The 27,270-nt window shown below is 32.5% G+C and overlaps 3 protein-coding genes and 1 non-coding gene across 11 annotated transcripts; 3 read left to right on the forward strand and 1 right to left on the reverse strand.

Moving 5' to 3' along the window:
* Positions 1-810: 810 nt before the first annotated feature.
* LOC126702402 (squamosa promoter-binding-like protein 6) lies at positions 811-7,168 on the forward strand. 5 transcript variants are annotated; one of them, XM_050401095.1, is made up of 5 exons: positions 811-986; positions 1,558-2,259; positions 2,825-2,913; positions 4,818-5,682; positions 6,809-7,168. In XM_050401095.1, the coding sequence occupies exons 2-5, from the start codon at positions 1,589-1,591 to the stop codon at positions 6,867-6,869; spliced, it is 1,686 nt and encodes a 561-aa protein (XP_050257052.1). In that variant the 5' UTR covers positions 811-986; positions 1,558-1,588; the 3' UTR covers positions 6,870-7,168. The 5 variants fall into 5 exon arrangements, with proteins under 5 accessions (XP_050257052.1, XP_050257054.1, XP_050257050.1 ...); XM_050401097.1 differs by having other exon boundaries at positions 4,827-5,682; XM_050401093.1 differs by having other exon boundaries at positions 813-986; positions 2,825-2,958.
* A 4,334-nt stretch (positions 7,169-11,502) lies between these two features.
* TRNAD-GUC (transfer RNA aspartic acid (anticodon GUC)) lies at positions 11,503-11,574 on the forward strand. The gene has a single exon. It is a non-coding gene; the product is annotated as a tRNA-Asp (tRNA).
* Positions 11,575-13,899: 2,325 nt separating this feature from the next.
* On the reverse strand, positions 13,900-16,412 carry LOC126704428 (probable UDP-arabinopyranose mutase 2). The gene is made up of 4 exons (XM_050403440.1): positions 16,001-16,412; positions 14,849-15,099; positions 14,598-14,766; positions 13,900-14,461 (listed from the first exon to the last, which is right to left on the reverse strand). Exons 1-4 carry the CDS (start codon positions 16,322-16,324, stop codon positions 14,132-14,134), a joined length of 1,074 nt encoding a protein of 357 aa, XP_050259397.1. The 5' UTR covers positions 16,325-16,412; the 3' UTR covers positions 13,900-14,131.
* Positions 16,413-23,193: 6,781 nt separating this feature from the next.
* LOC126702072 (TMV resistance protein N-like) lies at positions 23,194-27,270 on the forward strand. 4 transcript variants are annotated; one of them, XR_007647647.1, is made up of 4 exons: positions 23,194-23,349; positions 23,477-25,288; positions 25,414-26,867; positions 26,980-27,269. XR_007647647.1 is itself a non-coding variant. In XM_050400685.1 (3 exons), exons 1-2 carry the CDS (start codon positions 25,627-25,629, stop codon positions 26,577-26,579), a joined length of 852 nt encoding a protein of 283 aa, XP_050256642.1. In that variant the 5' UTR covers positions 23,356-25,626; the 3' UTR covers positions 26,580-26,867; positions 26,980-27,270. The 4 variants fall into 4 exon arrangements, 1 of the variants encoding a protein (XP_050256642.1); XR_007647648.1 differs by having other exon boundaries at positions 23,477-25,689; positions 26,248-26,867; positions 26,980-27,268; XR_007647646.1 differs by having other exon boundaries at positions 23,477-26,867; positions 26,980-27,270.

Raw genomic sequence — 27,270 nt, forward strand, 5'->3', positions numbered from 1 at the left:
TTTTTTTCTTACACAAAAAAATTTTGAAATTGATAAAAATGAAATTTGTATTGACTAATGCTGGTGTCATAACTCGTTAATGTGGCGAGTTGTAATTAGTGAAAGGATGTTTTCACATGGACTCACCAACACTTTTTCACTAATCATAACTTTTTTTTTTTTTTTTATGAGCACTAATCACAATTTGCCATATGAGCAAGTTGGGGTAGAAATTATGTCACAAATTGTGACAGCGGTATAATTCATTTCTACTGTATCGATATCTTGTCAATCTGATGAAAAATTTTCACCATTTCTAATGATTTGACATTTGACAAAACCTCTGGAAAGGAAGAAAAAGAAAATTATATAATGATCAAGCAAAAAAATAATTTCGAGTAAGAAGCAAAGAATAAAAGAAAACCCATTGTCTTTTTTCTCTCACACATTTTTACCTTCTTTAGATTTGGACACGTTGCAAATCCCAATATTCTTGAAACTCAATCAAGAACCAAATTATAAAAGGGCTTTTTTTTTTTTTTTTTGGTACTGATTATCAGATTAAGACCAATTAAACCTTCACTAAGTACATAAAAGTATACAAATTAAATCTTAATCAAAGACAGATTGATAGGTTTAAGGTTTGTTTCTAAAAAAGAAAAAAGGTTTAAGGTTCAAATCACACCCATAATACGTGAAGGTTACTATGCTATAAAGTGTATAAGCCAAGTTCTGATTCAAATCTGTTAGCTATATTTAAAAAGAAAAAGAAAAAAGAAAAAAACTTGTCCTAGACTGTGGAAATTTCAATTCTCTACTTAATAAACAAGGCAGAAACAAGTTAAAAACTCTTTAAATATTTGTAGTTCAACTCTCTTTCTCTCTCTCTCTAAAAATAGCAACCACCACAACCTCTTTCATGGAGTTTGGGACACACTAAAATCTCTTTCACAAAGAGTTCTGTCTGCCATAGCCCCACACTGCAAAACCACTATTCCAGTACATTGGTAAAGTAACCTCTCTCTCTCTTTCTTATCATTTAAGTAACTTTTAGTTTGTTTTGTCTTGTTTTTTTTTTTTTTAATGAAAAAAAATTCAGCTCAATGAATAGGTTTCTCATTCTAGTATCTGAAGTGTGTTGCTGCTTCTACTCGTTCCTTGTTTCCACTAATTAAGTATTTGCATTGAGGATCCTTACCTATTTCCTGGTTTTATTCACGTGGGGTTCAGACATTTCTGTAGCTTTTGTACTGTTTAGTTATCTGGGTCTGGGTTTTTGTATTATTGGTTCTTTGTTTTTTTTTTGGTCAATCCAATTGGGTTCTCACGCATTGAGATTTCCTTGACTATGAAGCTTCAAGTATGGGAATTTGTGAGACTTTTCTCTTTGTATTGAGTTTGGCTTTTTGTGCCTTTTTTTTTTTAAACAGTACTTATCAAGACTTTCCATTTGTCACTCATATTTAGTTTTATGCACATTTCTGGACTATAGGAGATTGAGATTTTACTTTGTTTATGGCTGAAAGCGCATGAGATTTTTCATTTTTGTTGCGTGAACTGAAGTGGGTTTGTGTGCAGTCTCATAAAACTGTGATTCTGTTGCATAAAAATGGAGTCTTGGAATTGCGTTTCTGAAGGGAAGGAGTTTGAATCCGATGAAACAATTTTACCTACTAATAATTCACTCTCAAGAAGTAAGAATTGCTTGCTGGGCTGGGAATTGAGAACCCCATGTAGTTTTGGCAACGACTTGTTAGTCTCAAGTCAACAGGCTGTTGAGAATCAGCGATTTGGGGAATTGGGTTTTCCAGAGATGATTGGGAGACAACTAAACCACAATTCCACCAGTGAAGTTGTGAGAAGTAGTAAGGTTGGTGAACATGTTGTTAATCCGGTTATGTCTATGCCAAATGGATTTTCTGGCGAAGATGATTCCACTTCCAAGCTCTCAAGCTCTGGGGCGGACTCAAATAGTAGGGATTATTCGTTCATTGATTTGAACCTTGGGCGCCTTGCTGATATTAGAGATGCTCATAATTCTAAATTTTCTAAAGGAGCTCCCATTTTGTTATCTTCATCTGAATCATCTTCACCTGCAAAGAGAGTTCGAGCATCCAGTATGCATTCACAAACTTCCTTCTGCCAAGTTTATGGCTGTCATAAAGACCTCAGCTCTTCTAAAGACTACCACAAGAGGCATAAAGTTTGTGAGATTCACTCAAAGACTGCCAAAGTTATCGTGAATGGCATTGAACAGAGGTTTTGTCAGCAGTGTAGCAGGTATCTTATGTTTCTTTCTTCCAGTACCTATTTTTCATTATGATTATCAACTGCTGAGTACTAGACTTCAATCTTAGAATGCATTTCCATTTTCATGTCCTTTTGGCTGTCAAAAGGAGCCTTGAGAAACGTTGAGTTTTTCCAATTTTGTTTCTCAGCACAGAATTCTAAAATTTGATTTTCACACATTACTTTTCACCCATTACTTTTCACCATTTGTTTTTCCTGTTATCTTTATACCATTTAATGTTTCCTTCTTTATTCTTCCATAAAAGGTTAATGTCTCCTAACCTCTTAAGTTCCTTCAAAGAATTATTGTTTTAGGTTAATGTGTCCTAATATCTTAAGTTTAGAATAGACCTGATCTCGTTTTCTTATGTTGATGGCTTAGATTTTCAACTCTAGACATGTTTGGAAAAGATAAACCTACAATTTTGGAAGATAGCTCATTTTGGTTATATACATTCAATTGATCATAATTTAGTCCTGTTAGTCTAGAACTTGAATCTAGTTCATAAATTATTGCTGGTGCTATATATGGTTGCTCTAACTGTTAACCATCCAGGTTTCATTTGCTGGCTGAATTTGATGATGGTAAGCGTAGCTGCCGTAAACGCCTTGCAGGCCACAACGAGCGTCGGAGAAAGCCTCAAGGTATTCACACTGGGAGGGCCGGGAGATATCTGCAGTCATATAATGGTATTGATTAAAAATTCTCTCTAATTAGAAATGATTCATAACCAACCCACCCCCCTCCCCCCCCTTTTTCCTTTTGTGCTTAATTGGACCAAAAAAAAAAAAGTCAACTCATTCTCATGAACTAAATTTCTTGAATCTTCAAAATTTATCATGGTTTTGTATTGCTTTGAAGATTTTTATTTTTTATTGTTCAAAATTTGAATGGATTTTCTTGGATTAATTAGAAAACCTGCTTGAGGGTATCAATTTCATTACCTGTTAAATGAAAGGAAAAGTAAAGGAAAAAAAGTGGAGAAGAGAAAACAGTTTGTTCCAACTCTAGGCATTTGACTATTTGTTATCACACAATTGGTCTAATAGAGTGCAGAATTTCATTATAGGAGATGGCATTTAGAACTTCCAGCTTTTGCTTCTTCCTCTTTTCTGTCTCTAATTCATGAGTTATATTTGTGAGTTGGTTTATATCATGTGATTTTTTTTTTTTTTTGGTACTTGATACATCTTAAACTTAAGGGGTGTTTTTTCCCCCCAACTCTTATATACAAGTAGATATATAACTTAGCAATCTCTAATAGTGTATTTACATTATTAATATTATATATTTTATTCATGTTGTCCTTTCCTGGGAAAACTGGAGTGTAAGCTACTGAAATGATGAAAGGTTGTTGCTACACTATATTGAGTGTTATGTGAATTAAGCTTTGATATCTGAATTGGGCAACAAACTAACCAGAAGTAGTTTTACTCACAATTCAGTTGATCTAGTCTCTCCAAAGGACTTGAATGTCCATTGTTAAATTACCGATTGTTCTAAAAGCTTAAGTTATTGGGATATGGTAAATTTAATAATTTAACCAATACTTCTAACACTTCCCCTCACGTGTGGGCCAAAACTACCTTTTAATAGGTAAGGCACAACACGTGGAAATTTAAATAGGTGGTAGAGTGGAGGAGACAAGGATTGAACTCAGAATCTCATGCTTTGATATCATGTTAAATTACTGATTGTCCCAAAACCAATACTTCTAACATCCATAAATGACATTTCTATATTGCTAATTCAATTGGATATCCAACAAAAACAAATTGATGGAGCATTGCATTTACCCCATTGCCTCTCATTGAAATCTAAACATTTTAATAATAAAATTTCCCCTAATTGGGTCTAAAGACCTAAGCTTCTTTTAAGCTGCTTTCCTCAATGTCTTCCTTTCTTTCTTTAGAGGGTCAATTTCCTGGGCCATGATAACGAAAAATTCTTGTTATGGTTATACATAACCACTTCCTTGCAGCTGAAAGGATTCTGTTATTTACACCCATCATTCCTTTAAACTCAAGCATACAAGCTGCTTATTATATGTCAAGACTCCCAAGTAAATGCATCAACTAGTTGTTGGGGACTTAAGGTTGTGGGAACTAGCATCAACAATTGCAACTGGTAGAGTTTTATTCTATGTTACCTAATTTTAATTTTGCTGATTGCCTTATATGGTTAAACTTAAATTTTTATGATCCTAGCTCAAAAAAAAAGACTTACATTTGTATGTTACCTACTTCTATCATATATAAATCAATATTTAAGGCATCAATGGTGGACCAAATAATTTCCAGAGCATCTGTAAACACAGGAATTGTTTAGCCGTTTCCATAATGACAGGATAGTCCTCTTGTTCCCTAAAATCTCTCTGGCCCTTGCTTAATTAATTTTGGTTCTGTTTGTTTGACTATGAGGATTTTTTTGTTCAGTTCTGATTGTAAATTTTGTTTCTTGTGAAGATGGATTCCTGAGTCCCCATTTTTATTGTTGCAGTCTTCTTGTATTCTTAAAATTATTCTTTTAATTTTCTAATTTTCTGAAGACATTGCAGGTAGCAGATACCAGGGAAGTCCTTTAACAACGACATCCTTTGTTTGCCAAGAGATCCCCCCTAGTGGTCTTTTTCAACCTGAGAAATATGGAACTAGTGACTGGTGTAGGCATATAAAAATTGAAGGTGGGTCTGATTATAGGCCTATGACAACCTTTCCTATTACCAATGGGAATCAGCATTCAAAATCCCTCTTCCCTACCTATAGCATAGAAAAACAGTTTCCCCCTTTTCATGACAGTGGAGCTAATACTACAACAGGAAGCATTTTCAGTGAGAATGTTAGTCAATATACACATGACATAGGAGGCCAAAATTCTAGCTCACGTTCTTTTTTCCAGAGCACCTCAGGAAGTGAAGACTTCAGTGTTTTTGATGCAGCATCAACCGCTCAAGGATTATCGGGAATTTCAGACTCTGGTTGTGCTCTCTCTCTTCTGTCATCTCAATCACAGAACTCTTCAAGCCATTCATCTGGAATCCCCATGGCTCGTCCATTGATCATGCCAGGTAGCCACCCCCATTATGGCATGAGTCGAGTCTCCGAGAAATTCATAGGAGTAAGCTCACAAGCTTCCCCTAGTGGAGCGTCAAATAAGTTCATTTCATCAGAAATGAATTCTGCAGAAGAGAATCACCTTGGTCATGTGTTTATATCTGATAGTAGTGATGCTATCAACCTTGAAATTACAGATGGGATTTTCCAAGGCTCTGATTTTTTGCATTCCAGCGATCGCCATTCCTGTGAAAGTGGACCTACCATTGACTTGCTTCAATTGTCATCAGAACTCCACCGAGTGGAGCATCAGAGGCAATCCTTGCAGGTTAAGCAGGAAAATGATGCTCAGCAAGCAAGGTATATGAATATGTCCCTTGGAAATTTTAATTTCTATGTTTCCACATGACTCAACAACTTGAGAATTTCCTTAGGAAAATGCTCATCCTCACTGTTTACCTTTAAAATAATATGTTATTACTTGGGTAGAAAGGGGATTCTATGGTCCGATCAGGTTGACTTCAATATCAGTGGTTAAAGCTAATCATGGTAAAATAAAGAATAAGAAAAAAATAAGATGGGTAAATAACCGTTGGAGAATGAATTTTAATGCTCAAGCTGATGACTGGACAATCTGATCTATTCATAAAACTATAACTCTGAATGCTTTGCTTGAGTATAATTATTGTATTTGAATGATGTTTGACACAAGTAAGATGGCAAGTTTCAAGAATCTGTATGCTATACTGTGTATTTAGGCATTGCATGGATAGCATCTTGGCAAACATCACACGCTATTGCTTGGGAAGACTATTAGTTATAGGCAAATTTGTGTTTAGTAAGACCTTTTAAAATTGTTATCATGAAATGGTAAATATTTTCAGCAAAAGAAGAATTGTTTCTCTTCTGATTGGCATGACCACACTTATGCCCATCAAATACACAATCATCAACAGAATTGGTGATATATCACCAGACCTCCACTACTACTATCTCAACGTATGACAACAAAACACCATTACGTGGGGAAAACAATAGGCTTAGCAGAAGGTAAGTTAATATGTCACTTCCAGAATGTCATGGTGCAACTGTAGTTATGAAAAGCACAAGTCTCTCATCAATATACTATAATTTTATATCAGATTATATGTTTGATTTTTTTTTCCTCTTTTGCTTACAAAACACTAAATAAAATCACATCAAGATTGTGGGAATCGTTTGAAATTTGAACTCCGCAGTTGTGGTTGCATAAAGGACCCATGAGATATTTCTATTTGTTTATTTTACACAACTGATGATTATATCACTGTCACTAGTGAACTTGGACCTGTATTAGTGAGAATTGCACCATTTTATGACTTGAATAAACTGAATTTACAGTTCATTTTTAGTGCACTCGTTTAAAACATTCCTAAGTGCAATTTTACCATATTTAGCACTTTTTTTTTTTGGGTCTTAGGGACTGAAAGGTTGCACTTGTATTCAGACAGGGAGAAAGGTATCATAGAATGCTGCAGAACATAAGACAACCTAAATTGAAGAAATAACATGGATGGATGTGCTAAAGAGAAGCAAGGGAAGAGTAAGAATATTTTAAATCATTCTTTAGAGTGGCTAACAAAGTTGTATAAGCCTGTTAATTCAATTAGGTAGTCATTCTTTAGAGTGCTAATGGCTCCAAAATTGAAAATTTCACCTGTATGAGAAGTGTGAACTGATTAGGCCTCTACAGTCCAATCATTTTTAGTTTTTGAAATCCTCTTAAAAAATGGCATTACAACTCTAGTCTTCCCACTCTCAAGCATTAGTAGTTTATTAAATAATGAATAAAATTCTCATTCCCACACTGAATTGTTCTATTTTATTCCCTACCAATTGTAGTAAGTCGTGTTTAAATTTTTTTTTTTTAGTAATTTTTTTTTTCACTTTTCAAAACAAAAAATTTTAGTATATATATATTTTTTTTATTGTAAAGTTCAGATACTTTATAAGGAAACAAAAGAGGTCCAGTTATACTCATAAAGAGTAATGCTAAAGATGCAAAAAATTTCACAGTACTTTCTCAACTTACTAAGATGAAAAGTTGTGATGGAACATCATTTTCACATGGGTTCATAACAATTAACACCATTTTTATTATGCATCAATCTCAACAATATATGTCTGACAGTTATGAAACTTTTTGTCACTAGATTTGTTGATTGTCACAACTAATAGTATTGCTTATATGTCAATTTTGTACCTACACTAAAAGTTCTCACATTGAACTTGTTAATTTACCATATAAAATTTACTATTTTTTTCATAGTAGTCAAAGCGGTATGTTATAATTGGTGTACAATAAAAATAGTATCGATGGTGGGCTTATTTAAAGTACTAATTTCAACTCGCTATCTACTTATCTACCACCTAAACAAGATATACTTTATTTTGTTAGGCAATAAATATGATATATTTGAACATATGGGATATAATTCTTGATAATTTTTTTTTTTTACTATCAGGTTAAGATTTCAATTAATTTTTTGTATAGAAAAGATTTAAATCCAATTCTCTTATACGATGACAAAAAAATTTAACCGTCAAGTTAACTAAACCCATTACCACCTTAACAAGTTAGTGAAAAAATTGGCATGCTAAAATTATAATTTTGCAACTAAAATAAACAACCATGATATCAAATCTGAAAAATCTGATAGAATAACTTTTTTCTTTTTGAGAAAGATCTGATAGGATAACTTAAAGAGCAAGGACATATAATACTCACTGTGTGCCCAAAATTATGACGTGAAGTTCCTGCAAATAGCAATTCGTGCTGAGAAAATTAATAGTCGATGAAAATTTTTAAAAGGGAAAAAATTAAAACGAAAATAAATTTTAAAAAATTCACAATTTACTGTACTGTTTCCATTTTCTTCAATTGGGAGAAAGGAAAATAAATTAAAAAAGAAAAAAAAAAGTAAGACCTTTTATTTTATTTTATTTTTGTTTTTTATAAGGACGTGGTAAGCATTCCTCTGTAGCTGCAACCTGAGCCAAGTAAAGAAATGATGTCGTTTTAGTTCTAAATTTGTGAGGCCCCAAAAGAGAAATTAAAAGAATAAAGAGGGAGTGGAGGAATAATAGAATATGCCAAAAATGCCAATCTTTAAGAAACCATCAACGGTGAAGATATTGAAAGGGTGCCCATTGCCAAGTTAACCTTTTAAGAGGGTTCACATCATATTAGAAAAGAAAATAAAAATAAAAGCACTTTTTTTTTTTTTTTTTGATGAGAAAAATTAAAGCATTTTGGCTCACCACAAAACCACTTGTCTATTTAGGAACAACTTATCTGATTTTTTTACTAAATTATTTTGCTAAAAGTGTGTTAACTTATTGAAAAAGTGAGATTTTAAAAAGTTATACATAAAAATTTAAAGATAAAAACTGAGCTTATAAGTTGATATCAAATAGACACACATAACCAGTTTTATGTACCTGTAAGGTTCATGTTGCGGTATGAAGATTTGAAGACAATGTATCAAGAAAAATACGTCTTCTTTTGTAAAACTTTATAAAAGGAAGAGATGACATCCAATTGTTGTTTCATCAATACTTATAAAAAACAAAAATATAGGGGAAAAAAATCAATTTGATTATAAAAAGAAAGACTAATAAAATGTTAAATCAAATAGACAAAGAATCTTAACTTAACTTGAAAAAGCAAATAAATTCTAATTCCACTAGGAAAGAGAAAACAATATAAAATACTAGACTCATCAAATGCGCTTTGCGCATGCAATAATTTTCATTTTTATTTATTTGTTTTTTTGGTTTAGTGATGCATTTTTCTTAGCTCAATTGGTATTTCTAAATGAAACATCTGGCATTCTAATCTCTCTCTCTCTCTCTCTCTCTCTCCCCCCCCCCCCCCTCCTCCCTTTAACTATCAAATTATCAACAAAAAAAATAAAAATGAAGAAGTCATTATTTTTCCAAAAAGGAGTAGGGGAAATTCTATTTCTCTAAAGAGGTGGATTATTATTATGTGATTATTAATAAAAGTTTGTTTGAGAGGTTTCTCTATTATTTAGTGGAAAAGTTGTAGTAATTATATATGTTATATATTCTATTTTCATAAACCAACGCTGTATCAATATAAGTATGTCTGTGCCATCAACCAAAGAACACAAAGACTTGAAAAAAAGAAGAAGTTGGTTTTAGTGAAGTGGGTAAAGCTACCATTGGGATGGCTTAAGCTTAATACAGATGGATCATCTAATCAACATAGAGTACTTGCAAGAGGAGGAGTTATCCGAGATGCTTTTGGAAATTGGGTTGTAGGATTTTCTAGTGTGATTGATTTTACTACAAGTGTCATGGTGGAACAGTCGGTATTACGTGATGGGTTGGTAATGGCAAAAAAATCTTGGGATTGCGAAGATAGTTGTTGAACTAGATGCATTTGTCAACCTTGTCACCATCAGTTCTAAGGCAAAGAAATTAATGAAGAGCATTGTGATGGAGTGCAAGAATCTTCTTCCCGATTTTGAGAAATATATTGTACACCATGCCTACAAGATAGGTAATAGAGTCGTTGATGTCCCATTTGGGGAATCATCAGGTTGATACATTTGCCATTTGAAATCATTATGCCTTGTCTCATCTTCAGGTCAGTTTTCTTTTAGTTTTGGATAATATGGATGTACTCATTACTCATAGTATTGAGACTTGGTATGGTATCTCTAGTAAATTGCATGCAATCGTGATCAAATTATCCATATCAGATATAGTATGATGTAAAGGATAAAGTTTAACTATAAAATTGGTTGTAACATGTAGGGTCACAATTTGAGGTCAAAGTCCAAAATGTATGGAGTTTTGGTCTAATAAGCCCAATACAATGAATTTGTAAAGAATGGGTCAAAGAACTAGGGCCTAACGAGTTGTACAATTACAAGTGTTGAATTAAATGACAATCAAGCACAAATAAGAGATATTGATATCAATGGACCTTCAGTCTGAGAATGTTAATATTATATATGTTGATTATAGTTGGATACTGAGACAATTTAGATTGCTACAGTATTCTTTCTCTATTTGAGTGCCCGTCCCATCAGACACCCACCTTCAGCCTTTTATGAGTTGTGGTAGCCAAGGCAACACTGTTCAGAGGTCTTCTCTACATAAATGCGGTCAGGAAAGTAGCTGCAATGCATTTAATGCGGTGGTAGCAACTTTTCCTTAGATATTTTGTGTTTCCTTCTTCCCCGTATGTTTATGAGGCACATTCCTATCGCTAGAGTCTTTTGGAGGGGCCCTCTAATTGCTAGAGTACACATTTGAGCTACATTCATCGCATCCGAGGAAGTATTCCTCCTCGGATCATCTTCCATGTATTCCCTACTTATGAGACTTTAACTGGGGATCCCTTAACAACCATTTGCCTCTCCTCGGATTTGTTAATTGTCCCGGGTGAAGCCCAAACCCCAATATATGATCTTGGGCCTTTACCCTTAAATAACCTAAGCTTACAAACTTACCCAATATTTTTTTATTGAAAGTGAATTTTCATAAATCCACCCTTAGATTACATTTTCTTTTTATTTCTATACTTAAAAAATTTATAGAAAATTAAATATCAATAGCTATATCATCAATAAATTGTTTAAATTGAAAATTTTTGTAGTTTAAAATTATGCATAAAATATAAGTTTATAGATCATATAATAAATAATATCCGATTGACATAAATTTTGATATGTCTATTAAAAGTGTAAAGAATATGCACTTTAACGGTTAAATTTTCAAAATATATAATAATATTTATTTTATTAAGTAAGTTTGTAGTTTTAAGTTATAACCAATTTTGTAAATAAACTTTGTTAAATATTGGCTTCGTTCTATTTTAGGAAGACAGATTTACATCCAAAAAGTTGGACAATTTTTCTGACTCATGCTTGTGAGTTGTGATCCTGGCGCAAAAGGGTGATGCTAGATGTTCCTTTAGGGGGGCTTTAACTACATTATCATATTCACAATATGTTTTATTCGATAGAGCCAGCCACCTTACTATAAGCTGTCTACGTGCCAAAGGGTATATAAATCACAGATTCTCGAGTTCTCTTTTCCCAAAGTAGGTGTCCATACTTCTACTTCGATTTGAATAATCTTGGTGGCATTGTAGCGACCAACAAGGTCGTTGTAGTATAGTGGTAAGTATTCCCGCCTGTCACGCGGGTGACCCGGGTTCGATCCCCGGCAACGGCGTTTTATTTATTTATTTTTCCTTAAATCTTTTTCATTCTCTTTTTCCTTTTCCTATTGAAATCTACAAGCACAAAATCTTTATCTCTAGCATTGAAGCCCATTGGTAAAGAAACTCCAAATGAGATATTTCCCAATGCCCCTAACACATGACAATCTAAGGAGTAAGTTATAGGAACCAATGATTTGTCTCAATTGTTGACATACCTCATGTCTAGCAATATGTATATATGCACACACATCTGTCTTCTTTTTCAAATCTCATCCATTCTCTTGTTTGAATATGGCAAATAGCCAATGATACAGTGCAGTCAAGTGTAATTCCAAACCAAACTACACTTGTACTAGTAAAATGCAAGATCATGATCCTTGCCTTCCTGTAGCTAATTTCTAAATTTTATATGTACCTTCAGTATGGAGAATTAAAAATAACCAAAGGTGGAAGAAATCTGACATCCAACTGTATGTGCAGTGTAGGCCTAGTAAATATTTTAGTGACCATACAACTAAATGACAGACAATTGTGATTTGGGAAAATAAAATAAAGTATAGATAAAATACAACTATATGATTGACAACTGTGATCTGGAAAAATTAAAATAAAGTAGATCAAATGCAACTACATGATAAACAGTTGTGATCTGGGAAACTTAAACAAAGTAATTTAAAGAAACAATCAAAAGGAATTAACTTTATGGGTCCTAAACTCTGCTTGATAAAATTTTCCTCCAAACTAGTTCCCATTACGTGATGGTTTATATGATTTTTTTTTTTTTTTTCATTAAATCACATGATATATAAAATCTTTTAAACAAGTAACATGATTGTTTAAATAGGTTATGTGATTAAAAGTAACATTTTGCATTTACTAAGTCATGAGAATTATTAAATCTTCTATTCAAGTAACATGAATATTTAAATAGGTAAATTTTATTCAAGATTAGTTTTGAAAAAAATAAAAAAACTGTCCAACTCCGCTAGGGTGGTCACTAGCTAGCTTGAGAATGTAATACACCAAAATGTAACAATATTCGCTCAGTAAAATCCCCAAAAATTCATCTGCTTTCATCGTGTTGTCATATCAAGTTATTTTTCCTTATGCTCCATACGATGATGATTAGGGCTTTATTGATAGGAGGATTTTTTTTTTTTTCAAAATAATATAAAAACAAATTTCAAAAAATTGAGCTTAGAAAACTAGTTTTCAGATAATAATTTTTATATTTTTTGTGTTTGGCTTCTACTTTTAAGAATAATTTTCAAAATACTAAAAACAAAAAATAATTGTTTGGGAGACCATTTCTATTTTTGAGATTTTAAAAAAAATTACAAAAAGTAATGTAGATTACTTTTTTGTGTGTGGATAATGATAAAGGAATAAAGCTCATCATGTACTTTTTTTTTTTTTTTTTTTTTTTTATAATGATAAGTTTCAAATTTGAAGAGTGAAAATTCTTTTTTTAATAAAGATTTGCTCCTTAATTTAAGAGATAAAGGAGTTTGGACAAATATATGGGGTCCACGGTTGTAAAAACATTTCTGTATCCTAAAAACACTCCTTAGCCATTTTCAAAATCCTGTTCTAAAACAGGAAAGCACCCCTTAGCCGTTTTTAAAATTTTGTTCTAAATCAGGAAAATAGGATACAGTTTTTTGAAAACTGTATTTAGAAAATATTAACCAAACAATAAATTCAAATGTAAGACCCACCATTTTTTGGATTGCATAATAAAAAATTATATTTAAATACTCTTTCCAAAACATCCCTAGTATTTAAAAGCCAAAAAAATTATACAAAATGAATAATCGCTTTAGGTTGAAGATCTATATAGTGATGATAAACTTGCCTCAAAACAATATTCGGCCATATGATTCTAAAATACGGATGTTTATTATAATTTTATCTACTTGAGCGGCAGTAACTGCAGTTCAGTTTCCAGATTATGTTAGCAACTGATACTTGCTGCAACCATATAATAAACCATGTTTCGATTAAGATTGCAAAAGCATTTCTGGGGTTAAAAGTTTTTAAGCTTCTAAAATAGAAACTACACCCAAAGACAATAGAGACTCCCCCATTCCTTTCTCTTCCGTTTTTGTTTTCAAAATGATAATAATAGCACCAAAATATAAAAGAAGCTCAGTCAAGATTCATGAATATTTAAGAGAATAATAAGCAGTGACAGATTGCCAAATCCAATAGATCAATTTAGGCACTGGTGCACTGCGAAAAACAGACCATGATCAAAAGTTAAACCTTCTCAGTCCAGAAAAACAGACCTCTCAGTCCAAAATTTAAAGCACGAAATATTTACGATGTCACCGAAAGACAAATAAATGAAACCTAATATTAAATCAACCAAATTTGTGACTAACATTTCCGAATAACCATGATCTCAATCAATGTCAAATAAATAGCTAAGCTCAATCTATAGAAATACAAAATCCTTGATCTTTTATTGTTCTAAGGTCATATAGATGTATATCCTCCGCCTTGCCAAATGAACACTCATTAGCCTCATCGCAAAAGCTTGGATAAAAAGGGATAATGGTCGAAAATCTATTTTGCTGGACCCTTGGGTATATCAGAAGTCGAGTTCAGCTCATCCCAAGCTTCAATCCATGTGACCATGGCATCAGCCAGCTTGATGAAGTATTCATCCACCTTACCAAGTTTAGCCTTGACTTGCTTGGAGAGCTCAATGTAGCAATTCTGCACAGTGGTGCAATCCTTTGGAAGGGTAGCTGATTGGAAGAATGGGATCAGCTCTTCTTGCCAGTAGATTCCTTTGTATTCCTTCTTGAGGTTCACAAAAGGGTTGCTTGCTTTGCTGTGCCAGATATAAGGCAAACCAGTCTTGACTCCAAGTCCTAAATGATCGCATATCACCTACACATCATTAGATCAACTAGTTGTGAGCTACTGCAGCTTAACAATAAGGCAGGAAGTAATTTCTAGAGAAGCAGACTGTAATCATTATATGGAAAAAATGACGAATGAAACCAATGAAAAAAAAAGTAGATACCTTGGTGCACCAGCCAGCCCACATATCATCGTAGCGTCCAATTGGCTGGCCATCACCCATAAGTCCAAAGTACATTGCAGGGCCGATCAACTCGCGGTCAAATGCCAGATTCATACCACACATGGGGAAGAGGGTTCCCTTTGGTATTGTCAAAACAGCATCCACATACCTAACAAAGAAAGGCATTTGGATAAAGAGTTTTTATAACATAAGCAACATGCAAATTCTTGTGAGCGAAGGATCTTTCTTACCTTGTGTTTCTTTCACGTGGCTTGACAAGCTGGGTGGGAGCATCATAATCTGGGATGTTGAGCCAGAGGCCATGAGAAACAGCTGTTGGGGCACCTTCACGGAGGCTGAATGGATATCCACGGACAAAATCTGCACCGTCTCTGTATGGGTCATACAGGGTGTTGAAGAAAAATGGAGTTGCTGGACACAGAAGGTTCTTTATGTGCTGCTCAAGGGCATTAATGTCCTTGCCAGATGGATCTTTAGCAACCTGCAAATCATACAAAATCATAGCTTGAGATCCAGGTGAATGACTGAATGACCCCACTCAAATTCATACTAACAATTGAATCCTAAAAATCTAGAGCAAAAGAAAAAACATTAAAGCTTCTAGAACAACAAGGAACAAGAAATAAGTGCAAAACAAGTTGTTGAGCCGAAACTTGAAATGAACATGCATTGGGAGATCTCAATAGGTAATGCCTCCTGGAAAGGTTAAAAACTTTCGGTACCAAGGAGCACAAAAATATATTAACGCATGCCGAAAGTGGATGAGCATCGATTAGATCTGGATGCACTAAGAACTAAGTACACATAAAACACAATGACATACATCTACAATACCCTGTTCATATTTCAACTTAAATTAAACAATCTTAAACATTCACTAAAATCAAAGATCTTTGAATAAGTTTACAGCAAACATAATTGCCAAAATGCTTTAACATTCTAAAACACTTCTAAGCAAACAGATCTGTAAACACATGCCTCACCCTATTATGATTCACCGTCAAAAAATAATAAAACAGCAAAGCTAATCTTTGATCCTACTGCAAAAAATACCTCATCACAAGAAAAAAACCAAAATTCAAATAAACAAAAATCCCATCTCTTATTGTTCAAAACCCCAACAGATCCATACACTCGGACCAAAATAAAATTCAAAAACAACGACTTACTCTTAGCTGATATTTATGCCCAATTACCCCACAAAAACAATAGCAAATCAAAACCAATCAAATCCAAATCCAGCTATTCACCCATAACCCAACAAAAACCCCCAAAACAAACAAAATTCACATCAAAATCCGAACTTTCTCACCATAATATCCAAAACCCACATCCAAAACACCACAAAAAAGAAAGAAAGAGAGAAAAAAAGTACTACTCACAAAGCAATCATCATCGATGGTGTAGATGTACTTCTTCTTGGAGACCATGTAGCCGAAGCAACGGCAAGCAGAGTCCTTGAAGGAAATGCAAGAGGCTTTGGGGCCGAGAATCCTGTTGATATCGTTGCGATTGTAGAGCTCATAGTCGAAGCCCTCGGGGACCTTGATGACCCTACTGGGGTCACCGTCCTGAACAATGATGAGATGGTATGGCTGGAAGAAAGGCCTCCACATCTCGAGGAAGTCCAGGTTTCGGATCGTGGGGATCACGATGTCAAGTTCATCTTTCAACAGGGGAGTCGGAGCAACTGAGGTTCCGACCATTGTTACCGGATTCTTGTGTTTCAAACTCAGACAGCGAGAGAGAGAGAGAGAGAGGTGAGTTGAGTTTAGTTGTGTTGTATTTGGGTTTGCAACTTTGTATTTATAAAACAAAAAGAGAGTTTTAACTTTTAACACTAGTAAAAGAGGAAATTTCTCATTTTCTTAAAAAAGAAAGAAAATAATTTATTTTTTTACTTTTATATTTATTTTTTCCTAAATTTGATAATTATGATATTTAAAGTTATTAATAAGAATTTATTATAATCGTGCTTATATATAAAATTACCATATATTCTAGCTAGCCTAGTTATTTATTATAATGTATGTGTAAATTATATATTATTATAATATTATGTATTTATTATGATTGTATTTATATATAGAATTATAAATTCTATTGTTTAAAGAAAATATGATGCTTGTTGATTTTAATGGAAGGTTTAAATATCACTGCAAACGCTTGGTTCGATGGTCACTCCACAAGTATAAATGCTTATGAGGTGTAGGGGTAAGGGCCGAGGTTCCAATCTCTAGAAAAGAGTTTCAAACACATATACACTTACATTAAGATAAAATAGAATTTCTATTTTGTTTAAAAGAAAAATGAAAGGTTTTAATAGAAAATAGTTTGCACCTCTAGTATTATTCATATAATAATATAATAAAGTCAATTAATTAAAAAGTTAGTTACTTCGAGTTTTAAGGTTTTAGATTAATAAGTATGAGTAATTGTGGTTAATTAATGTCATTCAATGAGAGAATTTGAGTTTGAATATTATCTTTTTCAAATCCTTTCATAATTCTTTTAACAAATAAAGAATGGAACCTAATTATTATTATTATTTTTTACTCAATTGAGAAGCAAATTTCATTTTTGTGTAGTTATCTCCTATACTTAGGGATTCTCGCTTATTGTGTTAGCAGATTTTTTTTTGTTTGTATGTTGTGAAACTAAGACACTAAGGTTGGGTTTGGATCCGCGTATCCCACTCAGAGTTAGCATTTTTTTATTTTATTTTTAAAGACCAGCGCTTGGTGCACTATTTATGTGAATAGTGCACCCAGGCATATGAACAGTAAAAAAAGTCTGAATAATATTTTTTTACACATTTAAAAATTATTTTGTTACAGTGTTTTCAGTTTTCAGTAAAATAAGTTGTATCCAAAGGACCCTAAGGGCCCGTTTGGTAGAAAAGTTTGAGTAATATTGTTTGTAGTTTTTTGAAATACATGTGGGTGAAAAAGTATGTAGAAATATATGTAATATTGTTTAAAATGTGAAAATGTGTGTTAGAACCACTCTACTAAACAAGGCCTAACACTGCAGGAGAAGAGGAAAGCTATGTAAAATAACCCTTTTTATACTAGATAAAGAACTAAATAACCCCCTTTATCCTCCAACTGTATTATTCCCCTAATTCTCGCCCTTCCACACAATATTAAAATAATGCTTATTTATTTATTTATTTATTTATTTTTTAAGTGTTATAATGTTTATAAATGATATATAAATAATAGTTTGTATTTTTTTTAAAAGAGAGAGGTAAGTTTATATGGAATAATTTTTAAAAATGAGATAGAGATAATGTCCTAAATTTTAGGTATAATGGAAAAGATAAAGGAAAAATGCTAAATCTTAGGAATAATAAATCACTTTTTAAACCTGTAGGGTCCGACTTTTCTGATCTAGCCCAATATGTGTGGGACTTTAGCCCAGCGAGCCTGATACAATGAATTTGTAGAGAGTGGGCCAAAGAGCTAGGCTTTGATATATGTACAACAGTTGTCATGGTGTTTTACTCGATAGGATGAGATAGACTGAGTTCATCTGGGAGAATTGATCCTCAGTACAGTTTCGAGAGCCCTTTCTAGCCCTTTTGTGTGTTGGGGGGTCTTCGCCCTCCCCTCTTTTTCTGCTTCTTTTTACTCTCCTTTTATAGTAGTTTTCTTCCTCCTGAATGTGGTCTCTAGGGTAGGTACTTGTCCCATCAGCCATTCCCTCCAGTTGTTGGGAGTGGTTGTAAGGGTAGAGAAGTATGGCCGTGTCAGGCACAAGGCACTGAATGCCATAATGACAGTCTTTCCTTTAAACACTTTCGTTGTCCTTTTTTACTTTAATACTTTTTCCGCTCCGTGGGATGATAGGGAGTGTCACTACCGGTGGCAGGTTGCCTCCTCCATCCTCGACTTCACTGTGCCGAGGAGGGCTCTCCCCGTGGCCGAGGAAGGGCTTTTCCTCCCCACGACTGAGGATGGATTTTTCCCTTGGGCTGGGCCTTTGGCCCAATATAGATATCAACATGCGCCTACTGGTCTTTTACCCCCCCACAAAACCATTTTGTGTATTTTAATTTAAAATTATTTAGCTAAAAGATAAGGGTATTTAAGAGAGTTTCAGAACCTATGTGAGGGTATTTTAGTACGCAAAATATTGAAACCTAAATAGAGAATCATGTTATTAATAGTATAGATTTTTTTTTTTTGAAAATATTTAATAGTATAGATTGTATTTTCTCAAAAAAAAAAAAAAAAAATAGTATAGATTGTGGATATAGATTCTAAATAAAAATTTAAGTGGATTACTTGTATATGTACTGTGTAGCATCTTATGTATGATGGAAATTTAATTTTCATAATTTCAAATATTAATAGTCTTACTTTTCTTCCTCAAAAAAATAGCGAATTAACATTACCATATGTTTGTTCTTAATACACAATCGATCAATTGACTGTACAAAAACTTATCAGGATTTGTTTATGTCATAGTTACCAGATCATTACCAACAATTTCATAAGTATATATTACACCTATATTCTAGGTTTTATTTTTTATTTTTTACTTTTCAATATCAGAAATAAACAAAATAAGTAATGGCATTGGCGATGACTCCTCCTCCGTTACTCACTTTAACTTATAAGTTATAATTTATAACTCCATTAACCTCTTTAAAAGGTATTTAATGATCTAGGTTTTTAACACACACGGGAAGAGAGAGAAAGTTTTAAAGAAAATGACAGTGGTGTATATTCAAAAGGACCTAATTGTGGCTTAATTCCACATTGAAAAATGAGTGAAAAAAAAAAAAAAAAAACCCTATCTTTTTTAATCACTTTTGGATATACACCACAATGAGTTAATCACTTTTTTAACCTAGATTTATTATTCTCAAAAGAAAAAAAAAAAAAAAAAAAACTGTGGTTTAATCCCACATGGAAAAATAAGTGTAAGTTCAGGGTTGGCTCAACAATTTAGGGGGCCTTAGGCGAAAATTGTAAGTGGATTAAAAAAAAAAAAAAACTTTAAAGTCTAAATTTGTACAAATAAAAATCAATTTATTACATGGTTCAATAAATTAGTATGACTACAATACAAATGAGTTGATATAATATACATCAAATTATTAATTGGTGTGGTAATTTATAATAATTAATAAAGTAAGAGTTTGCATTAAAAAAAATGTGATAACTTATTAATTACTGTGGGGCCGTGTGGGGGCCAGCTTAACTTAGGCCTTGTGATGTGTTGGGGCTTGTGGACAAGACAGTACTATGTGCATTATGCAGTCTTGTCCTATCAAGTTGTGTGCATTATTATTGTGTAGTATTCTGTATTTTAGGATACAATATGACTTTCTTAATGCATTTTATTGACCAATAAAAGTACCTAATTTTTTTTTTGTAATTAAAATATATAGATAAATATTATATATATAATTTTTTTTTTTTTTTTTTTTTTACAAATGGGGGCCTTTTTTTATTTGGGGGCCTTAGGCGATTGCATCAATTGCTTATATGGTTCAGCCGACCCTGTGTAAGTTAAAGAGGTTTAAACCTGTGATGTGTATCTAAGAGTTAAGTTCTTTTGGATATATATCATTGTCAGTTTTTTTAAGACATTCTCCCCTCTCCCATGTGTGTGTGTTAAAATACTTAGTACTCTAAAAAAAAACGATCTAGGTTTTTTTATATTTTATTTTATACAAGATAGAAATTCTACTCTAGCCTAATCTAAGTGTATATGTGTGTGAAACTCTCTCCTAAAGATTTGAACCTTGTCCCTTACCCCCCACACCCCACACCCTACAAGTACTTATACTTATAGAGTAAACAAAAATAAGTAATGGTACCTTTGTTACTTAATTTAATAACCCAAAGAAACCAAAACCTTGTTATTACTTTATAACCTTGTATTGAATAACACAATTAATCTCTTTAAATGATATTAATAGGTCTATAATGAAAGGAAATTAAAGTTTTTAAAATACTATCCATTATATTAACTAATTGAGTTCTCCATAATAAAAAAAACTAGTTGAGTTCCTGCACAATGTGCGGTGCAACTTATTATTAGTTTTCTCTAATATTTCGATAAATTTTACCAAAAATCTTATAACTTAACTGATTGGCATTTCAATTTCCAATAGAAGCATTCAAGATTTAGATCCCCACCCCATCTATCAAGGTATAAAAAAGATATTTCAATAAATTTCATTGTAAAAAATTGTAATATTTAGTTATTTTATATATAGACAAAATAAAAATACACTAAGAATAGTATAATGATTTGATCATACTATATATATGTGTTTACAAATTGAAAATTGCATGATATAGTAGCTAATATAGATAAGCATGATTCATGCCTACTAAAAAATGCATATATCTTTCAATTATTTATTTTTATATTCTTGATTGTGTGTTACTAAAAAAATTTTCCCCCTTTTTTTGGACATTGTTTCAATTGTTGGAAAAACAACTAAATTTGAGTAAAAATGCCATATTTCAAATCAATTGTTTCTCACATAAAAAAAAAAAAAAAAAAATCAATTGTTTCTCATATAAATCCTAGAAAAATGGTATTAAAATTTTATTATGCTTAAAATAATTAAAATAACAAAATAAACATATTTATTATATTAGTAATCTTTCTAATTACATAGAATATGTACTATAGTGTTAGTTCCACACACACACAAAGGAGTTAGGAAATTTAAAGGGTTAAAATTAAATTTAGTGAATTCACAAATATTTAATTTTTTATGACTTTTGTGACAATTGTTGTCAAAGCAACTAGCCATGAGTCAAAATGTCATATTCAAAATTTATTATTATTATTCTGACTAAAAATTATTTTCTATATAAAGTTTATAAAAATAATCATATAAATTCATTTAATATAAATAATTAATGCACAACAATAGATAATTAATATATGCATTTACTCTATTTGCTAATTCAATAAACTAATACTTTAATATAAATGCAAATTTTGTTAAAGTAGAAAACTAAATAAAGAAAACTTCAAGGAATGCGCCACATAGCACAACCTCATACTTTCCGATATGAGATCTCTGCTTTTATATATAAAAATATTGATGAGTGCTCTTAAAGTATTTGCTAACAAACTATTTTAGAAATTTTTTTAAACTACTTTCATAAAAAAAAAAAAAATGTCCAAAAAGTTAGTTACTTTATTCATAAATTTTTTTTTTTTAAATTAATTCCTAAACCAATGCATTGCACATAGGCTAACTTTTCCCTATATTAACTGCTAGAAGAACTCTCTTAAATTATTGTCTCAATAGTCAATAATTGAAAAACATATGTGGAATGTGTATCCAAGTGTCACACAGCATGTAAGGTGGGGGCACAAGATAAGTTAATATATATATATATATATATTTTGGAGGAACAGATAAGTTAGAAGAGAGCGACATGCCTGGACTTTCTTGGTAGTGGCCAATGTGGGTGGCGACTCCTTCGAAGTTTAAAAGTCGTAGGTGGCTTTGGACCCCTTGAGCTAGACGCGTATGTTCTTTTGTCCAAAACCAATAAAAAATGTTTCTTCTCAACACTGTTGTGTGTGAACCTGATCAATGGAAACTCCACCGACACTAAACTACAGGGTCTTCATGTCGATCATGCCGTAGATCTTGAACTTGTTAAATTGGAAGTTTTGCAATAGGGCTTGTTGACTGGGTTAGGCAGCTGGCATGTTTGGTTGGGTTGGTTTCACTTTGAATAGTCTGAGAGGGAAAGGTTATTTACGGTGTAAACAAGTTTTGGACAGTTTCTTTTGTTTTTCGGGGTAACGGGTCCAACCCGCAACGCGTAAATATGAGGCACGAGAGTCGTCCCAATAATTGGGTTACAACTTATTATTACAAATGATAACAAAACCCCCAAAAAAAAAAAAAAGTTATATCCATAATATCTTTATAACAGAATTTTATAGTTTAAAATTTGTTAGAAAAATATTATGAATATAACACTTCTTATCATAAAATTTGTTGGTATTTTGGACCAATTCTAATGCCGTGCTTGTGGAGTTTATGCCTTCATGGAATTTAATAGGATATTGAATGAGAATAATGAGAATTTAATGGTAGGGAGGAAGATGGGAAATCTTTTTTTTTTTTTTAAAAAACAAAAACAAAATACGATAAAAAAAAAAAAAAAACAAAATAGGGTTTTGTTAATTAGGGTTCTAAGGATATATATTAAAAACTAACTGCAAGTTAAAAATAACATGAAACAATTTGATAGATATCAAAATATAAGGATTAAATTAATAATAACTTCTAAATGTAAAAACTAAAATGATATCTTTTCAATAAAAAAAAATTGAGATTTTCAATTATTTTTCAATGTTTTTTACCTTAATGATTCTCGTGACAAGCATTTTTTTTTTTTTTTTTTTAATTTTGTGAGAAACGAATCAAACCCGGGTCTCTGGGTTCGTGACAAGCATTTGGTTATAAAATACTAAAATAGTACCTAAGAAATTTAAATTAGAATAGTAAGAAAGCAACTTTAGATTATAAAGTGAAAGAAAGGGGCCACCTGTATCCTTTTCGCACCGACGCTGTTTAAAAAAAAGGAGTCGTTGACCAACTTCTCTCCCTGACTTTGCATTACTTTTTTTAACTGGCAATTGCAGAATAGAAGCTGAATCTCGCATTGTTCCTGCTGCAAGTTCACGAGGCTTTTGAGCTTTACAGTCACTGCTGCAAGTTCCTACATTTGTAAGATCTCACTTTCACCTATGTCCATCTCTTTTATTTCTTTCTTCTTTTAATACCTTCTTCAAATAAAAGTCCATATGTTTTTTTCATGTCATGCATCTCATTATTGTGGTTCAATTTTTGCCAGCGTACTTTCAAAGGCTTTTATAGGTACCAAAAGTTCGTCTTCATTTACTCCACAATGGAACTACGATGTCTTCCTCAGCTTTAGGGATGAGGATACTCGAAAGAGTGTTACAGACCATTTATATTCTGCGTTAAGACAAAAGGGTATTTTCACCTTTAAAGACGATGAAAAACTTGAAAGAGGAAAACTTATTTCTTTAGAACTCTAGAAAGCAATAGAAGGATCAAAGGTTGCTATTGTCATTCTCTCCAAAAATTATGCATCTTCTACGTGGTGTTTGGATGAGGTTACAAATCATTGAATGCGTGAAAGAGATAGGATTGACTGTTTTGCCAATTTTTTACGATGTGGATCCAGTTGATGTAAGGAAGCAGATAGAGCTTTTTGCACAAGCCTTTGTTGAACATAAAGAACAATTTGAGGAAAACATAAAGAAGGTGCAAATATGGAGAGTAGCTTTGAGAGAAGTGGCTGATATATCGGGTTATCATTTGATGGACAAGCAATTAATTTTACATATTTCTTTCTTTTCAACATTCATACTCACTCTTCTTATTATATGTTGCCTTGTTTTGAACCTTAAGCATAGCCATATACAAGTCGGTAATTCTTTCAAGTTTATTTATGAGCTAAGCAATTTACGTATTTCTGTATTTGACATGAGATGTCTGCTCTTGTTATTTACTTTTATTTCTAGACATATCATGTATTGTTCATTTTTCATTGTAGGTGTGAGTCAAAATTTATTCAAGATATTGTGGGGGTGATTTCTCATAAATTGAGTTATGCATCTACATATGCCAAGAACTTAGTAGGAATAAATTCTCGAGTTGAAGAACTGAAGTTGCATTTAGCTATTGGGTCAAACGATGTTTGCATTATTGGGATTTGGGGGATGGGTGGAATGGGTAAGACATATCTTGCTAGAGTTGTTTATGATATGGTCTCTAATAAATTTGAAGGTGGTTCTTTTATCGCTAATGTTAGGGAAATTTGTGAAAAAGATGGTTTACTTCCATTATAGCAAAAACTTATTCATCAAATTTTGAAGGAAGAAAATATGAAGATACAGGATATTGATGGTGGAATTCTTATAATCAAGAATAGGTTATGTAATAGAAGCATTTTCCTTGTTCTTGATGATATAAATCAATTAGACCTATTAAACAATTTAGTTGGGGGACATGATTGGTTTGGTCCATGTAGTAGAGTTATCATAACAACAATAGATAAACATTTGCTAAAAACACTTGAAGTAGATGAAATATATGAGGTTGAAGGATTGAATGATGGTGAAGCTCTTCATCTTCTAAGTTTAAAAGCTTTTAAACAAAACCATCCTCCTCAAGATTATTTAGAGTTGTCCAAACAAGTTGTTCATTATGCTTATGGTCTTCCTTTAGCTATTGAGACTCTTGGTTCCTTTTTGTTCAATAGAAGAAATGATGAATGGAAAAGTGCATTGAATAGGCTCAAGGACTATCCTAAAAGAAAAATTCTTGAAATACTTCAAATAAGTTTTGATGGATTACATGAAACAGAGAAGGAAATATTCTAGCATATTGCATGTTTCTTTAATTTGCAACCTATGTAGTAGAAATACTAGATTGTCTTGGCCTTTACCCTGATATTGGATTAAGGGTTCTCATTGAAAAATCTCTCTTAAAGATTTATCACAATAAATTGTTGATGCATGATTTATTACAAGACATGGGCCAGGATATAGTTCGTCAAGAGTGCCCTAAAATGCCAAGAAAGCGTAGCAGGCTATGGCAATATAAGGACATTAACCATCTGTTAACAGAAAATAAGGTAAAAGTTTATTTAACAAATTTTATAGGATATAATATATCAATAATATTCAACATAGTTTGAATTTGAATGGTTACGCTCATCATATGTTGTGATTGCTAATCCATTTTTTTCTTAATTATTAGGGAATAGAAGTAGTTTAGGGACTAGTTTCAAACTTTCCTATACCAAAAGAGGTACATTGAAACCTAGAAGCCCTATCAAATATGCCTCAACTTAAATTGCTCATAATTTGAAAGGTTCACCTTTTGCGTGGCTCCAAACATCTTTCTAACAAGTTAAGGTTCCTTGATTGGAGTGGGTACCCTTCAAAATCGTTGCCTTCAAGTTTCCAACCAATGGAACTTGTTGATCTTCGCATGTGCTACAGTAACATTGAACAACTTTGGAAAGGAATAAAGGTAAGATTGTTACGTAAGTACCCTCATCCCTCATACATAATTGTTTGTATTTATAAATAAATTATTAGGTTTATTGAAGCTAAACCTTTTTTTTTACATAGTGTTTTGACAGTTTGAAGTTCATCAAATTGAATCATTCTCAAAATTTGATTGTAACTCCTGACATCACTAGAGTCCCAAATCTTGAGAAATTGATTGTTGAAGGTTGTACAACTTTTTGTGAGGTTCATTCATCAATTGGAGTTCATAAAAGGCTTATCCTTCTTAATTTGAAAGGTTGCAAAAGCCTTTGTAATCTTCCATGCAAGTATGAAATGGAGTCTCTTGACATTCTTATTTTTTCTAGATGTTCAAAAATCAAGAATATTCCAACATTTGCGGGAAACATGAAATGCTTATCCAAGCTTTATATGGATGGAACTACTATTACAAAACTACCCATGTCAATTGAGCACTTGACTAGCCTTAAATCATTGAGTTTAAAAGATTGCAAAAATCTTGTGTGCATTCCTAGCATCATATGCAATTTTAAGTTGCTCATGGATCTTGATATTTTAGGATGCTTAAGACTTGAAAAGCTACCAGAAAACTTGGGGAAAGCCAAAGGTTTAGAGGAGCTTCATGTGAGTGGAACTGCAATAAAGAAATCACCTTCTTCCATTGTTCTCTTAGAAAAACTTGAAGTACTATCTTTTTGTGGATGTAAAGGGCCATTGTCTAAATTATGGAATAAAGCCCTAAGTTTTGATTTAAAGTCAAGAAAAAGTCTAGATCTTGGGGGCTTGCCAGTGCCTTCTTTGTCAAGTTTGTCTTCTTTGAAAACACAGGATCTAAGCGATTGCAAAGTTCAAGCAATTAGCTTGGCTGCCTATCCTCTTTACAAGTACTAGATCTAAGCAAAAATGATTTTGAGTTCATTTCGGAAAGCATCATTCAACTATCAAATCTTAAAGAACTCTACCTGTTGAATTGCACTAGTCTCCGTTCATTGCCAAAGCTTCCTTCGAGTATTCGTTATTATTTGGTAACTGGTTCTTCCTCATTGGAAAGATTACCGGATCGACCAATGCCAAAAGCTTCACTTGAGTTATCTCTTAGTCTTTCATGATTGCTTTAAATTGCTTGACATTGAAGCCCACAATGAAGATTCATTTAAAATTCTGGGGAGGGCTAGTCGGGTATCACTCTCTCTCTCTCTCTCTCTCTCTCTCTCTCTCTCTCTCTCTCTCTCTATATATATATATATATATATCTGTCTGAGTTCTAAACACCATGGTTTTTATGTTTCAGGAAATTTGTATTCATGATTCGAATGTAGGTAAGATTGATCTTGTTATTCCTGGAAGTGAAATTCCAAAATGGTCTAGGCATCAAACTGTTAGCATAACCAGTAAAGATAAAATCAAGTTTGTTAGAGATGATAATCAGGCTAAGATTGTATCCAACACCAGATTGCAGTCCGTACCAGTAGATTAGTATTATGCTAGATAGGTGTAATCATGATTGTAAAGTTTATCTTTATCTTTTCCTTTTACTTGTAATTATCACATTCTTTAGTGATATTTATCACTTGTATATTGA

This window comes from Quercus robur, chromosome 10 (assembly GCF_932294415.1).
Source record: "Quercus robur chromosome 10, dhQueRobu3.1, whole genome shotgun sequence".
In the NCBI taxonomy this organism is placed as follows: domain Eukaryota; kingdom Viridiplantae; phylum Streptophyta; class Magnoliopsida; order Fagales; family Fagaceae; genus Quercus; species Quercus robur.

What these genes read in the sequence shown, in the direction of transcription:
- LOC126702402 (XM_050401093.1), top strand. Translation starts at nt 1,589, where the DNA reads ATGGAGTCTTGGAATTGCGTTTCTGAAGGGAAGGAGTTTGAATCCGAT. An exon ending in TTTTGTCAGCAGTGTAGCAG is followed by an intron (nt 2,260 to 2,824) that starts GTATCTTATGTT and finishes TTAACCATCCAG; the next exon opens with GTTTCATTTGCTGGCTGAAT. An exon ending in ATATCTGCAGTCATATAATG is followed by an intron (nt 2,959 to 4,817) that starts GTATTGATTAAA and finishes AATTTTCTGAAG; the next exon opens with ACATTGCAGGTAGCAGATAC.
- LOC126704428 (XM_050403440.1), bottom strand. Translation starts at nt 16,324, where the DNA reads ATGGTCGGAACCTCAGTTGCTCCGACTCCCCTGTTGAAAGATGAACTT. An exon ending in CCATCGATGATGATTGCTTT is followed by an intron (nt 15,100 to 16,000) that starts GTGAGTAGTACT and finishes TATGATTTGCAG; the next exon opens with GTTGCTAAAGATCCATCTGG. An exon ending in CCACGTGAAAGAAACACAAG is followed by an intron (nt 14,767 to 14,848) that starts GTAAGAAAGATC and finishes TTTCTTTGTTAG; the next exon opens with GTATGTGGATGCTGTTTTGA.
- LOC126702072 (XM_050400685.1), top strand. Translation starts at nt 25,627, where the DNA reads ATGGAACTTGTTGATCTTCGCATGTGCTACAGTAACATTGAACAACTT. An exon ending in AACTTTGGAAAGGAATAAAG is followed by an intron (nt 25,690 to 25,790) that starts GTAAGATTGTTA and finishes TTTTTTACATAG; the next exon opens with TGTTTTGACAGTTTGAAGTT.